The following is a 14530-nucleotide window of genomic DNA, read 5'->3' as shown; positions in this document are numbered from 1 at the left end:
TACGGTATACTTAAAGGATTTTGGCAAATGTGATGGCAAAAGAAAAACAGAGCCTCTGAAGTGAGACACTGATTTCATAATGAAAACCATCTTACCAAGAAGCCTTTTTCACTACTTTGAAATACAATTTAGTTCATCATGTGAAATGGAGTATTTTTGGGAGCCCCCTTGTGCTGATTCCATCAGCCACTTCACCAGTGGGCACATTTCCTAGCTGATAAGAACATGCCAAGCCCAGTGAACCTTGGTGTTTACAAACGACCGCTCCACCGTGGAAGTGCTTGGGGGACGTTCTAGGCCCAATCTCCACATTAGGAGGACGAACCTCAGGCAAGAAGTGAGCATGATGACAATGCATTCGTCCATTCTGCACTTACTGAGGTGCCTATGTGGCCAGGGACACAGTGGAAGAGAGATTAGACACAGTCCCCACTGTCAGGAAGCTTGCCTGCTAGTGCAGGAGACAGATAATAGGCAAACAAGATCATTTTCAGTAATACTAAGTGTGATGAAGAAAAGAAAATGGAGTAACGTAAATGGGAGCTACTAAATGGTCAGGGAAGGCCACTCAGAAGAAAACACACCTGCATGACGAGAAGGAGCCAGCCATGGAAGGTTCAGGGAAGAGCATCCCAGGACAAGGAAGAGGAAGCTTAACGGCCTGCAGCACCATGGAGCTGGGAGTGCTCCTGATGGAGCCGAGGGCAGCAAGAGAGGCAGCTCCAGAAGTGGGGAGAGATGGAGGCCAGGTCAGTCCACTCAGGGCCTTGAAGGCCAGGGCCAGGAACCCACTGGAGAATTTTAAACAAGGAAGCGAGAGGATTTTGACATTATCAAAAGACCCCTTTTACAACACGGGGAGACAGTATTGAAGGGGAGCAAGCACAGAAGCAGAGAGTCTATCCAGGAGGCCACTGGAGTCATCCAGGGGAGCGATGATGCTGTGTGAATGAAACCATTAGCCGTGTGATGGAGAGGGGAGAAGAATTTCACATTTGTTTTTAGACAAATGTAGAATGGACAGGATTTACTTACTGACCTTAAACCCTAAGTCCCTAGTCAGGTGCAACTAACGATACTACAGCTGACAGTTATTGGGCACTTCCTATGTATTAAACAAAGTGCTACAAGATCTCATTTAATCTTCAAAACAGCCCAATGAAGTGGGTATTTTCATTACTCCTGTCCTACAAGTGGGAAAACGAGGCTCAGAGAAATCAGCCCAAAGTAGGAGGCAGGATTTAGAGCATAGGTCTGCGGGCCCCCAGAGCCACCAGTGCTGTAACCGCTGCGCTGCGCTCTTTCCCAGGTTGGCCTCCCCTACCATACAGTAGAGCGCTCTTCACAGCTTGGAAGACGGTGCATTTAGAGAAGAATGCTTTTTCTGCCCTCGGGCCACTTTGCACCTCCCACCAGCCAGCAAATGTGAGCGAGGCTCTCCAGCAGTGAGGTAGACGGCCGCCCCTGGAGGGCTGCGGGAAGACCTGCTCTTGGGCACCTCCCAGCTAGGACCGGCTGGAGGGTCCAGCACTCCTTTCGGGAGAAAATACATACTGAGGTTTTGGCTGTTCACTTTTCAGGACATCTGCTGACCCAGAGCAAAATGTCCAGGATACAAACTCTAAGCATTTTTAAGGGATAAGCAAATCATTCTTTAAATAGTCCAAATGACAAAATGTACTGTCTTTTTAAAGCATTAATATTTGATTAGCCAATATTATAGTTCATAAAGCACATAAAATATGAAATATATGCCATTTTCTAAAATACATTATTTTGTTAAACTATCCCAAAGAATGTATATCAAATTATAAAGCACCAATCTAGTTCCTACATACTTTGTACTGGAAACTAGCCAAACTAAATTTTGAACACAAGTCAGAATCTTGTTTCCAAAAGGTGCAGAGGTTAAATTCTGAACATCCCAAATATTTTTTACTCATCTCCTTAAATGTAACCATTATGGCACTGTGCAAAGATCTCATTTGTTTTTAGCGTGGCACACACTATACCACAAAGAGCACTTGGTACCACTTCTTAAACTTAATTATAACAGAACTTGAAAAAAGCAGCTCTTGTATTTAAATATTTAAAATATGACTGATCCACAAACATGTAAAAAGGAGGACAATTTTAAATGGGCCACTCTGTGCAGAAAATACCAATTGCTAGGTCTTTGAGAATTTCCTAGAGGACTTGACCACCTCCTGCAGGGCCTGGCTCCACTCCGAGGGAAAATACACCACCATCTCCTTCCCCTCAGGAGGACTCAGGTCACGGCCAGCCCTGAGTCCAGCCCCTGGTCTCCTGGAGTTTGTCCTCTCATGTAGCGCATGGCTCCTGACTCTCAAGCCCCCTCCTCCCACTCGCCTTGGTCTGTACCAGCCCACCCCAGGAGAACTCTGGATGTGGACTTCAGCTCATCCCCTGGGATCCACCATCTTACTGCTCACTCTGGTCTAACCTGAAACCCAGATTCTGACCTTGGGTGTCCCCTCCCTACAGGACCCCATTCTTCCCATACTGTTTGATCAGAACGCTCACTGAAACCTCTCGCATGTTGGCCATACCCAAGCATCTTGGCCCCATTTCTGGTCCTCTTCCAATCGTATCCTATTGCTTCTAACAACCTAAGAACATTGCAAAGTAGACTTATCCCACAGTGTTCTGGGAAGAGCACAGACTCGGAAGCCAGACCACCTGGGGGTGGCCATTTTCCCTGTGCCTCAGTTTCCTCACTTGTAAAATGGAAATAATAGCAGTATACCTACCTCCTAGGGTTTCTGTGAGAATTAAATGAAAACATGTGTAAAGCATCTTAAAGGGTTAGTGACTAATATTATCACATAGAACTTAGTTTAGGATAAACAAGTCTCTATACAACGAGGGAACACGCAAGAAAAGCTCACATCAAAATAGTATTTTTATTAAGTTTTCTGATTCTTACCTATGGAAAAGTGAGCAAAACCAATCACAGCTTGCCTCTCTTTGCATTTAACCCATTCATTATAAAAAACAAAAACAAAAACAAAAGACTGAGGAGTTGGAAAGTGTTGATTCGATTTTTAGATTACACTGAACACGCATTTTCCTCTCTTTCTGCATGAGCCATTCTAGTCCTCATGAGTTTTATGAACACATTTCCCTAACTGTGCAGACAGACAGACAAACTCAGCTGCAGAGATCTTGCTAGAGGTCCCCTAAAGAGGAAGCACAAAACTGACACTGTAACTTTGGGCGGCTGGCTCCTGGGATATTTGAGGAAATCAAATTTACATTATTATTATTAAAAATGTGTCACAACTTTTCATTTTCTCCTAAGCATGGACATTAAGAGCATGGATTCTAGGGGCAGTGAGTCCAAATCCCAGCTTTGCCACTCACTTGCTGTGTGACCCTGGGCCAGTTAGTTTACCTTTCTGTGCCTCAGTTTCCTCATCTGTAAAAGGAGGAGGACAATATTAATACTCATTGTGAGCATAAATGAGATATTAGATGTAAAGTATTTAGAACACTGCCTGCCACATGGTAAGCACTCACGTAACACCAAGCATTAGGTGTCTGCGAACAGAGTCAGACTCTCAAGGAGTCGGCGTGCAGGAACCAGTGGCATGCAGTAATCCCTGGCGTACATTTTCTGAGGGGCCAGCAGGGCCTTGCCACAAACATTTCTCGCCTAATCCCCAACTACTTGACATTTTCAATGCGTGCGAAGGTCCCCGCCATGCAACGGTCCCCACCATTCCGCACCACGTGTGTTTCTGGACAGACTGTGCTCTGCACTGAGCAGGCACCCCCGGGAGCAAGGCCCTGCCCCGTCTGCCGCCCTGGCACGGGCCCTGGCACGGAAAGATACTCCACAAACGTGTAATAGATAAATGAACACTCGTTTCTTTAGATTTTTAAGTAACTTTAAATTTCAGGTCCCTTAGTAAAATGCAAAGCCCTCCAGGAACTCACTTGGTAACAAACAGCTTAGCAGCAATTAGGGAAGAATCAGAGAAGGAAGGCAGGCGACAGCTTCCCCCACTTGCACCTCGAGCACATTTCAACACCATCTTGTCCCACAATCACACAGCAAAGACAAAATCTGTCTATTCTGAAATATGCTCTAGAGTGAACTCTGCCTAATAAAACAAAAACAAATTTTTTTTACAAAGAAAAGTATGCTTCTAAAATACTTACCTTGCCTCATAAATGAAAGGGCTTTTTCTTTTAAATTTTCTGTCAGTTGTTTCTTTTTGGTCAGGTAATCCAAAACATAAATATTTGGAGCAAAATTTATCATGTTCTGTTCACCACAGCCATAAGGCATCCGAATCAATGAGGCTAAGCCATTGATGGAAGAGCCAAGAATATCTCCTGAAAGCAAAAGAGATTCAATACATTCAGCAAACCTCAGTGACCGTCCCTGCTGACGGAGAGACGTCCACTGCACACAGAAGGCAGCCAACAGTGAAGCAACACGACACTTGGAACAGGGCAGAAACGTCACATCCAGCTCGTAGGAAGACTGGTCAAATAAATGACACTACAGTGGTACTGAACTTGCAGATTATGTGCCATATTAGGAGACTTAGCTCAGTTAAAGATACGGCAGCACAACCAGAAGGATTAGCAGCTAGAATATACAACTATGTACTGGGGGCTTTGGGAAGAAGAAGATTGGCAACAGATGTTAGCTCAGTGGCCAATCTTTTAAAAAAAAAAAGACATAACATACCCTAGGCAAAACATGAGTTTAAAAAACAATTCTTGAACAAAATGTCAGGAATTGGCCATTAGGAAACCATCAGTCTCATATAGGAAAGAAATGTTTTATTATTGGTGTTCTTCACATAAATAGAACTTTATTCTGATTTCCTACTAGTAGACTACAAATACTTGATAAATGACTGTTTTTAAAGGGCAGGGATTGTAGTATTTTTCAATATTCTCTAGCAACAAGAAAGTAGAACTAAGAAGTACAAATATTTCAATGAATCAATGAATCTTAGGATCAAAAAGGATTACAACTATTCTTCAAAATTAGTAACAAAATTAAACAAAACACGTACTTCAAAGTCTCCTCTGCCCGCATTATAACACCACGACTCAGGAAAGTAAGTACAGATTTATAAACTGAGAGGTTGAATTCTAATTCTAACTCCAATGTGGGCTGAGCTGTACGGAGAAGAATATTCTTCTGTACAGTTTATTTTAGAAACTTACACCATTCCAAGTCCAAATACCTAGTGAAAATCTGATCCTAAAAAACAGGAATCCAAAAAAGAGAGGAAGACCTCTTTCACCTGAGTAGGCTGCAGTCAGGCTAGCACACAATGTCTTAAACTTTAGACGCTAGCAGAGAAATTAATAGAGGTTATAATACTCCCACAGCAGGTTATGTTTTTAATATTCAAAGTGAACATAAACTTAGACTCTCAAAATTCAAAGAAGTAAGCTAATATTCATTCTGGGCTTCCAAATAGACTTTTGTTTAAAATAAATAAATGTTTTAAAAATAAATTTTAATAAAAATAAAACTTGAAAAATCATTCTTTACATCAAGCTTCAGAGTACTTCAATGACCACAGACACACTCATCGTGATGTTGGCAGTAGTGGTCTACACTTTAAATCCGAGCCCCTTCCCCGTGTGTGTGTGCACGCGTATGCCTGCGCACATATGCTCCATGTCCCAGCATCCCCACACCGGAGGAGATGCTTAGGTAGAACTGATCCCCCTAAAAGGAGAGCTCATTTAATTCTTTTTAAGAATTATATTGAAGATTCCAGGGGCCGGGCCCGTGGCCGAGTGGTTAAGTTCACGTGCTCCACTGCAGCGGCCCAGGGTTTTGCTGGTTCGGGTCCTGGGTGCAGACACGGCACCACTCCTCGGGCCATGCTGAGGTGGCGTCCCACACGCCACAACTAGAAGGACCTGCAACTAAAGAAATATACTACTATATACTAGGGGGATTTGGGGAGAGAAAGCAGAAAAAAAAAAGAAGATTGGTAACAGTTGTGACCTCAGGTGCCAATGTTTAGAGAAGAAAAAAAGAATTATATTTAAGATTCAAAAAAAAGTCCTCTATGGAGGCATTGGTTGTTTGGGGTTATAATAAAAAGGATTACACCTGCAGATAAGATTTAAAAGAACTTGCTAAAACAGTGCCTTAGATCCTGACACTCTGAAGACCCGACAAACTATTTAGATGTCATTAATCTAAACATTTCCTTCAGTTATGTGTAAAGCACGACTGTATAAACAAACCATTTGTGTGGAAGCTAAGTTTAATAGTTGATTCAAAATTCCTTTTAGGTTACTGGAAGGTGCCTAGGAGAGGGTGACTAATGTCAGAGGGTAGCTTCCTACTGTCAAGGTCACCTGCTCTCTGCAGGGAGCTGCTCTAAGCAATAGTTCTCAACCTCTGGTTATTAGAGTCACTCGTGAAACTTTTTCAAAATATACATACCCTAGCCATAGCCCAAAAGATTCTGATAGAGAAGGTTGGGAGTAGAGCCCAGAGATTTATGTTTTCATAAAGCTCCACAGAAGATTCTGATATTCACCCGTGGCTGAGGGCCACAGAAGCCAGAAGCTCTGCTCTTAAAAATCAGCGCTCCTGCCAGCCACACTATAGCGGGACCTCGCTGCCCAAAGAGCGGTTTGCAAATCAGAAGCATCAGCATCACTCAGCAGTGTTAGAAATGCAGAATCCCAGGCTGCAGCTCAGACCCAGTAACCAGAATCTGCCTTTAAATATAGTGCCCAGTGATGCATATGCACACTGAAGACCGAGAAGAACCAGTCTAGAAAACATATCTTGCTAGCCTTTCTTTTGTAATCCGCAGATGGTACCAAATAAAAACTTTCTGCAACCTCTTCTCATTAGGACTAAATAAGAAAATACACCCATAAATGGATGAAAAGTATATATTATCATCTACCAGTAAAGCAGCAGTGATGGTGACATGCTCTGTGCTCACCAATTGCAGTGACCTGGACTCTCGCACTGCCGCTCACTGTGTCAGGAGGAAACGAGAAGCTCAAGGTTTTCAGAGTCGTTTGTAGCTTGTTGTCAGTCAAGTCTAATAGGATGGACTGTGAATAGGATTTTTCTATTCCTTCAGCCTGTGAAAAAAAGGAACACAGTTAACACGGTCTTGACTCACCTGTTTACAGAGAAGTGCGCGCAGATAAAAAGACCAACACCTGGCCTGCTATGTCTGCGGTGTGTGAGCAGTGAGGTAAGCACCTGCCATTGTTTGATTCTTGCTTAAAATCTGTTGAAAATGTTTACTTTCTAGTTAATTCGACAAAACACTTCATGGAATGGCAATGGAAATGACAAAGGAGAACATAAAAAGGTGATGAGAAGAAAACTCTGAAGGAGATCCTATTATTACCCAGAGAGAGATTAAATATCTTGTCCACAGTCATATTTGACAGAGCTGGGATTTGAACCCAGAACACAGCAGTCTCAGCCCAAAACACAAGTGTTCATCCACCATGCATAGTCGTCTTTTTGTGCATAATGTCTTCTCTAAAAAAAAATCTACAAAACCTCTTCTTCCTGTAGGAATTCCAAAATTCAAAATCTATGTATCAACTTGGCATTAATAGGATCCCAATGTAACCCAGTTTGTAAATGTAATTGACTGCAAAGGAGTCATACTACAAATTTAAAAAGAAAATTGGCAATTACTTTCAAAACATACATGTGATATATTTTTACATACAGATAAGAAAACAATGAGGTGTCACCAGGCGGGTGGAGGAGATGTCCTACTGGGTATTGCCATGAAATTCAGGCAAGAGAAAACCATCTTCTGTTTCCTTTTCAGTTATGTATCTCCATTTCATTTATTTAAGACTTCAAATATTTACCTTTACTAAAATCTTCTGGGTGACAGCATCGGAAGCAGCCAGTGAAACAGCTGTGACTGTGATAGGAATTTCCCCCAGATGTATTGGCTTGATTGGGAAAAGAACAGTTGCCCCATCCTCACTGGGAACCAGAATGGTCTGCTGGTGTCCTGTGGCATTTATTTCATTTGAAGCCATTAGAATATCAAATTTGTCACTTTTCTCAATGATTACCTTAACCTGGGAGAAAAAGTTATCAAAGGTTTTGTATAATAAATGCTCCTCAGTAAAGTGCTGTTTCATCACCACTTTAAGTACAGTTAAATCTGTGAGGCCCAAGACTAGAGAAGATGAGACAGGAAGATGCAGCCGAAGCAGAAGATGAAAGGGTATCAGGAGAAACTTCATTTCTTTCCTATGCTTTCCCTGAACCTCACGATATGTATGGAAAGGGCATTCTTCAGTTCCATCTCTAACATTAAACTCCACTAACATTAAATTCTCTCTTTATCTGAAGACTCTGACTGGTAAGGATGAGCCCAGAAAGGTTATTTCATGTCATGGTATTGCCACCAGCCTGACTTAACTATGTCATGCTGGGACACTAGTCCCGTTAGAAAACCCTCAGACAAACAGGATGCAGTGTTATGACATTCCCTGAGAGACTCCGCAAACATCATTCCCAGGACAGCATGACTCAGACGGCAGGCCTGAAGCCTACGGTAGCTGTGAGCTTCTGCGAAGGTCGTCAAAGGCCCCAGTCTCATCGAGAATAGCACTGCTCCAGGCTTTACAATTTATGAGTTGTTTTCCCATTGATTTTCTCATTTGTTTCTCAAACATTTTCTGTAGGAATCATATTTATTATTCCCCCTTCACAGATGAGGAAACGACAGTTAAGTATTTGCTGGTAAGTGGTAGAGCTGGACATTGAATCTAGACCTTCTGACTCCAGACCTTTGGCTCTTTACACTGTACCATGCTGAGTAGATTAAAAGGGAAAATTAAAAAACAATAAAATTTACCCTAGAGGCACAGTGTTTAAAGAGATTATGGCATTTCCACGTAATAAAGTTAATTACATATCCCTACTTACTCCAGGGGGGAAAATTCAACCGTTTCATTACCACGACCCCAGGCACAACCCGTAAACCACAGGCTGATCCCCACTTTCCAGGGAACCGACTAGCTAAGGAGACACAAAGCGCAAGACTCAAAAACAAAGCCTTGAAAACAGAAGACACTGTATGAACATGAGGACAGCCACACAGCAGAACGGCTGAGGCTCCTCGGAACACACATCTGAGCTGAAGCTGAGTCCTGAAGGGATAAATTCTTGCTAACTGCAGGGGGCACAGAATGGCAATGACAAGTTCTCTCACTTCTCCCATCCTCAAAGTGGGGAAGACCAGGAAAAACGCAGCAGGAAAGAGAAAGGCATTCCTCGGAGACATAAGGAAGTACTCAACTGCAGTGGAGAATGTGCTGGAAATCAAGGAGAGAGTGCATAGATGCGCTCATCACGCCCTCAGAAATCAATAAGCAGAAGAAACCGCTAAGAAAGTATGTCTATTTTCAATCTCCCAGAAACATATAAAATGCTGAGATGCCCAGATGCCCAAACATTACACAACCCAAGCCCTGCATGCTTTCCCCCTTGTTTCCTGAAGTGTAAATGGTTAACAACACCTTTAATATATTACCTCAGTGACATCTTTCAAATAATTGAATATGGTTACTTCCAAAGCAAATTCTTCACCTCTGATAACAGAGTAGGGAAGATTCAAAAAAATGAAAAATGGTTGGAAGGCTTGTAGCTGGAAAGAAGACAATGAATACATATTTTATTCTAGTCAAATGCTTCACATCTTATGCAATTAAAAGCTAATCTCACAAAAACTGTGAAGCTTATAACTTCACAAAGAAATGTTCACTTGCCTATCAACAGATAACAACTTGTTCCAAATAAACGCTAGTAAATTGACTTATGTTATTTAACATAGCAACCACTACATTTGATTAAGTGCCAACTAGGAACCAGGTACTTTACACAAATTATTTTGTTTAATCATTACAACTCTATGAGGCAAGTGTTATACACACATTTTACAGAAAAGAAATCTGAAGTTCAGAGATCTCTGTACCTAGTACAGGATCACATTGCTGGTAAGTGGAGGCGTCAGAACTGGGTCCCAGCACGTCTGAGGCCAAAGCCAAGTTCCTCTTCCGCTGCACTACACTGACTCTAGCAATCTGCTTTAACAGCCACTGGCACAATCAAACAGCTCCCATTTTAGACTCACGTGGAAAGTCCAAATGATGTTCTGCTTACTACCTGGTAACATATACATACACATGTGCTTCCTCAGAGGTGACCCAACTTTGATATTGTCACCAATCCTGCAGGGGAGGCTAGACCTCTCCCCCACCCCTGAGGATAAACTATTATTAATTCAGGCCAGTGGGTTCTCTGAATTTTTCGTGAATACAACTATTTTATAAATCAAGAGAAGATTGTACTTTGTTTTGTTTATAATTTTACCAAAAGTTGTTCACAGTTTCAGAAATTCATATCACCACAGCAAGGCCACTCCAGGTTTCTGAGCTGCTAAAACAATACAAGTGTCTCAAACCACACCTGCAGCTGTCACACAGGGTGACCCTACATACGGCACAAATATTTGAACATGTCCCTGTGCCTCCCAGTGCAGCTATGCCTGGGCACCTACATACTGAAATAAATAATATTTTATTATACATTACTTTCCTTTTATTTCTCATTAGTATTTCACTTAGGGCATCATATTGATTTTTTTTAATTGAGTATGTAGGTATATTATATTTTCCATGAATTTCATTTTGGATAGCAAAAGGGCAAAACAAACTATCTGTTATAAAGAAGGGACTTCAGGTATGACAGGTGAGAGCCACTGGTCGAAGGCCACTGCCAGGCATTACACTCCTCTTGCTAGTGACTGGTTAGGAAGCAACACGTCATGCACCTTGACCAAAGAGATGTGACGGAATGTCTACTAGGGGACATCTAGGAGCTCCGCTCATTCCTGAAAGAGGGCCACGTGGAAACACTCTCTCTCTGGATTCAGTCAATAATAAACTTCCTCCCCAAACCTTAATATGGACCTAGCACACTTTGCAGTTTAATACAGCTCACATTCTAAAATATAAAACAGATGAAAAACAAAAAGGAAATGCCAAGGAGCCTCTAAACTGTGACCAACACCATAAGCAATCATTTTTTAAAAATTCAGTGAGGAGCTGACACATCCTTGGCCTCGTGGCACTGCGACACTTATAAGCAGCCCTTTAATATACCACCTCCACTGGAGTAGTTGTCAGTCCAAGACCCAAGTCCTCAGAGATCACAAACGCAGTAGCGACCCAAGAAGTGATAGAATCAGGTACGGTAACTTCAAATTCTTGGTCCATCCTGGAACTGAAGTCAAAATAAACAGAAAAATCACGAAACCAAGAACTGACACATTTCGAAATGTCAACATAACCAAAACCATTTTTTGAAAGAATTTTAATTTTCCAAATAGTTTACATATCTAAATTTTTTAAAAGATTTAAGTGTAAAACAGTAGATCCAAAGTTCTCATAATAGGTCATAACAAGGTCTTAATATTGCATATTGATCCATATTCCAATCAAAGCTTTCTACAATGTATATATCTTCAGAATGAACATTATTTTTATAAAATTTGTATAGATAATAAACATGTATTTTCAATTTGACTCCAATTTATTTCTCTCAATTTGCATAAAAGTTTCCCTCTGTATCCCAGTCAATGCTATTATTTGTTTTTTTAAGGTTTGACTTGTGTCTTCTTTGAAGTTTCCATAAATAGCTGGCTATGAAATACGTGTAGATTTCAGGATGCACCTGCTCAGCCCTCAGGCCAGGGAGCGCAGGGTTTGTCAACCAAGCTGAATTCCGCCAGCACCCACGCCCCTTCGCCCTGTGCTCATGGGGATGTTTGATAAGCAGACACAAGGTGGAGTGGGTATCAGAGTGCTTCCCACCCCAAGGCAGCAGTATCGTCTCAGCAGCTCTTCTCACAAAAACCACGAGACTGCGTGGACACTAACGTCAGCCTTCCTTCGGAAAGGGCTCTCCTCTCCTCCACGGCGCTCTCACCGCCAGAAGGTGTCTGCGGCTTTATTAAACACTACATTACATACCATAAACAGCATTCCAAAAGAAAAACCTCTTTGTCTGCTTAGCTCCTGATCACACCATGTTTGCACTTAAACATTAGCAAGAGGGCAAAACTTGTTTAAAACTGACACTAAACAGAATACACACGGGCAAAGAACTTCATCAATTTTTACCCCATGTTGGCGTCCAGCCAAAGCCAAGTCTCAGGAAAATGCCTTCTGACGTGCGGACGGCCACCCAAAGCAAAGTCACGGAGATCGACCATGTACGCTTCACTCTCCTCCACAAACCTCTCGGCACTCTCTACACTGTCATCTAAGAACAAACAGTGAGAACTGTTAGGAGAAAAGTCACCAGAGAGAATGATTACAATCTTAGTCCACAGGATCACAGCACCTCCCAGCTGAACGGCACTTTAGAGTTCACTCGGCCCAATCTTCTCACTTTACAGATGAGAAACCTGAGACCCAGAGAAGTCAAGTGACTAACCCAAGGCCACGGGGTCAGTTCGGCAGAGTCAGAACCAAAAACAACCAGTTCCCTGCACCTATGGCCGATATCTGAAAAACTACTCAGAGTTCAGTTACTAAAAAATGAGTTAAATCATATATTTGTGTGTGTGTGAGGAAGACTGGCCCTGAGCTAACATCTGTGCCCATCTTCCTCTATGTTATCTTGATGAGCGGTGCTAGGTCTGCCCCTGGGATCCAAACCAGTGAACCCCAGGCCACCAAAGTGGCGTACATGAACTTAACCACTATGGTACCAGGCTGGCCCCCAAGTTAAATCATATTTTTAAAGCTACCTACAATTTTGCTATTCTCCTCTTTTTAGCTCCCTAGTGCTGATTACCATTGGCTACACCAGCCATAACATGCTACAATCATCCAGTTTACTAGCTTTTATCTTATTTTAAAAAAAAGCCATGTTTCCATACAGGCTCTGGATCACCTATCTCTATTTTTTCAACTTTTCTATAAGTTTAAAATTATTTCAAAATAAAATATCAAAAAACGTAGTAGGCACCAAGGATACAAAGGTGAATGCAATGAGCTCCACTCACTGTCTATGGAGGAGACAAATAGAAAACTGTAGTAAACATAACAGTAATAATAGACATACGTAAAATGTCTATTATGCAGAGAATGGTTGATTTTACACAGAATCTGAATGATGAAAAGAGTATAGCTATGGTTGGGAGGAAAAAATCCATTTTGCATTGTTTTTTGCAGTTCCATTTTCCCTAAGTCCCTAGATAAAACAGTATCCCATATTGGGGGGGGGGGGGGAGGTGTGTAAGTTAAGTAATGCATGTCCAGAATATGACAGCAAGTATCAGGTAAGAGTGGCATAAAATGAGAAGAGAAGGAATGGTTGACTCCAGATTTTAAAATATGAAATATCCCATGCTGAAGGATTTGCACTTAATCCTTTAAGCAATGATAACCTATTGAAGGTTTTAAAATAAATTAGAAACGTCACCTACCACATGTTTTATAACAATAACTTTGGCCTCAATGTGAACAATGGTTTAAGCTGGGGGAAATGGGGGCAAACAGTTAGTTAGGAGGCTACTTCGATGGTCAAGGAGATGCTAATAAGGGCCTGATGTCAAGCGAGGAGAGGAAGGACACTCTGGAAAATTCTGCTCTGCCTCTCAGCTAAATGACCTGTGTGTGCACCCACAGCATGCACATCACAGCCCTTGGCACACCCTTCTAATTGTGAGTTGGTTTGCCCCACTAGACCAAGTTGGAATCTCCACTGCCTCGTACATGCTAAGCATACAATTAACATCATCACTATCTACTGAATAATGAACAAACAAACTGGATCTGAGGGACAAGATAAGAGGTAACTACAGGCTTACAAATGACAAACATGTGCTAAGCATCTTACTTACTTGTAGATTTAACCTCATAAGAGCTCTGTGATACAAGTGACATTATTATTAGTCCTATACTTCAGGGGGAAACCTGAGGCTTAGAGAGGTTAACTGACTTTCTCAAGGTCATAAAGCCAGCATTCAAGCCAGAGGTACCTGATGATAAATTCCTTTCTTAACCACTAAACTGTTCCACATCTGAGAGAAAGAGAGGAAGGAGTTAAGGATGAGTTCTGAGTTTCTGATCTAGACAACTGGGTAGATGATGATTTCATTAACAGAGCTATGAAATCATATCAATTTGAGGAATCATACAGCAATCAAGTCATATTAAGAATGAGTAAGGTTATGAGGAGAGAGAAGATCAAAAACTTGATTGTGACATATTGAATTTAAGATATTTGTGGGGCATCAGGGTGCAGAAACAGAGGGGCAAGAAAACAGTCAAGGGGCCAGCCCTGTGGCCAAGTGGTTAAGTTTGTGCACTCTGCTTCAGCGGTCCAGAGTTTCACCAGTTTGGATCCTTGTCAGGCCACGCTGAGGTGGCGTCCCACATGCCACAACTAAAAGGACCTACAACTAGGATATACACGTATGTACTGGGGGGATTAGAG

General features: G+C 41.9%; 1 protein-coding gene across 14 annotated transcripts in view; it reads right to left on the bottom strand.

Annotated features, from left to right (window-relative positions):
• CD109 (CD109 molecule) overlaps positions 1-14530 on the bottom strand; it is a 195019-nt gene that overhangs the window by 36049 nt on the left and 144440 nt on the right. For 13 of the 14 annotated variants that reach the window (XM_070496480.1, XM_070496473.1, XM_070496476.1 and 10 more), the window contains 6 exons: positions 12205-12346; positions 11188-11305; positions 9555-9668; positions 7873-8091; positions 6972-7116; positions 4186-4362 (listed from right to left, as the gene is read on the bottom strand). In XM_070496480.1, coding sequence (XP_070352581.1) covers positions 4186-4362; positions 6972-7116; positions 7873-8091; positions 9555-9668; positions 11188-11305; positions 12205-12346 — 915 coding nt within the window. The remainder of the gene's footprint in view (positions 1-4185; positions 4363-6971; positions 7117-7872; positions 8092-9554; positions 9669-11187; positions 11306-12204; positions 12347-14530) is intronic. The other variant, XM_070496469.1, reaches the window with a different exon arrangement.

The sequence above is a fragment of the Equus asinus genome, chromosome 24, assembly GCF_041296235.1.
Source record: "Equus asinus isolate D_3611 breed Donkey chromosome 24, EquAss-T2T_v2, whole genome shotgun sequence".
NCBI lineage: Eukaryota > Metazoa > Chordata > Mammalia > Perissodactyla > Equidae > Equus > Equus asinus.
This window is presented reverse-complemented; position numbering and strand designations above follow the sequence as displayed.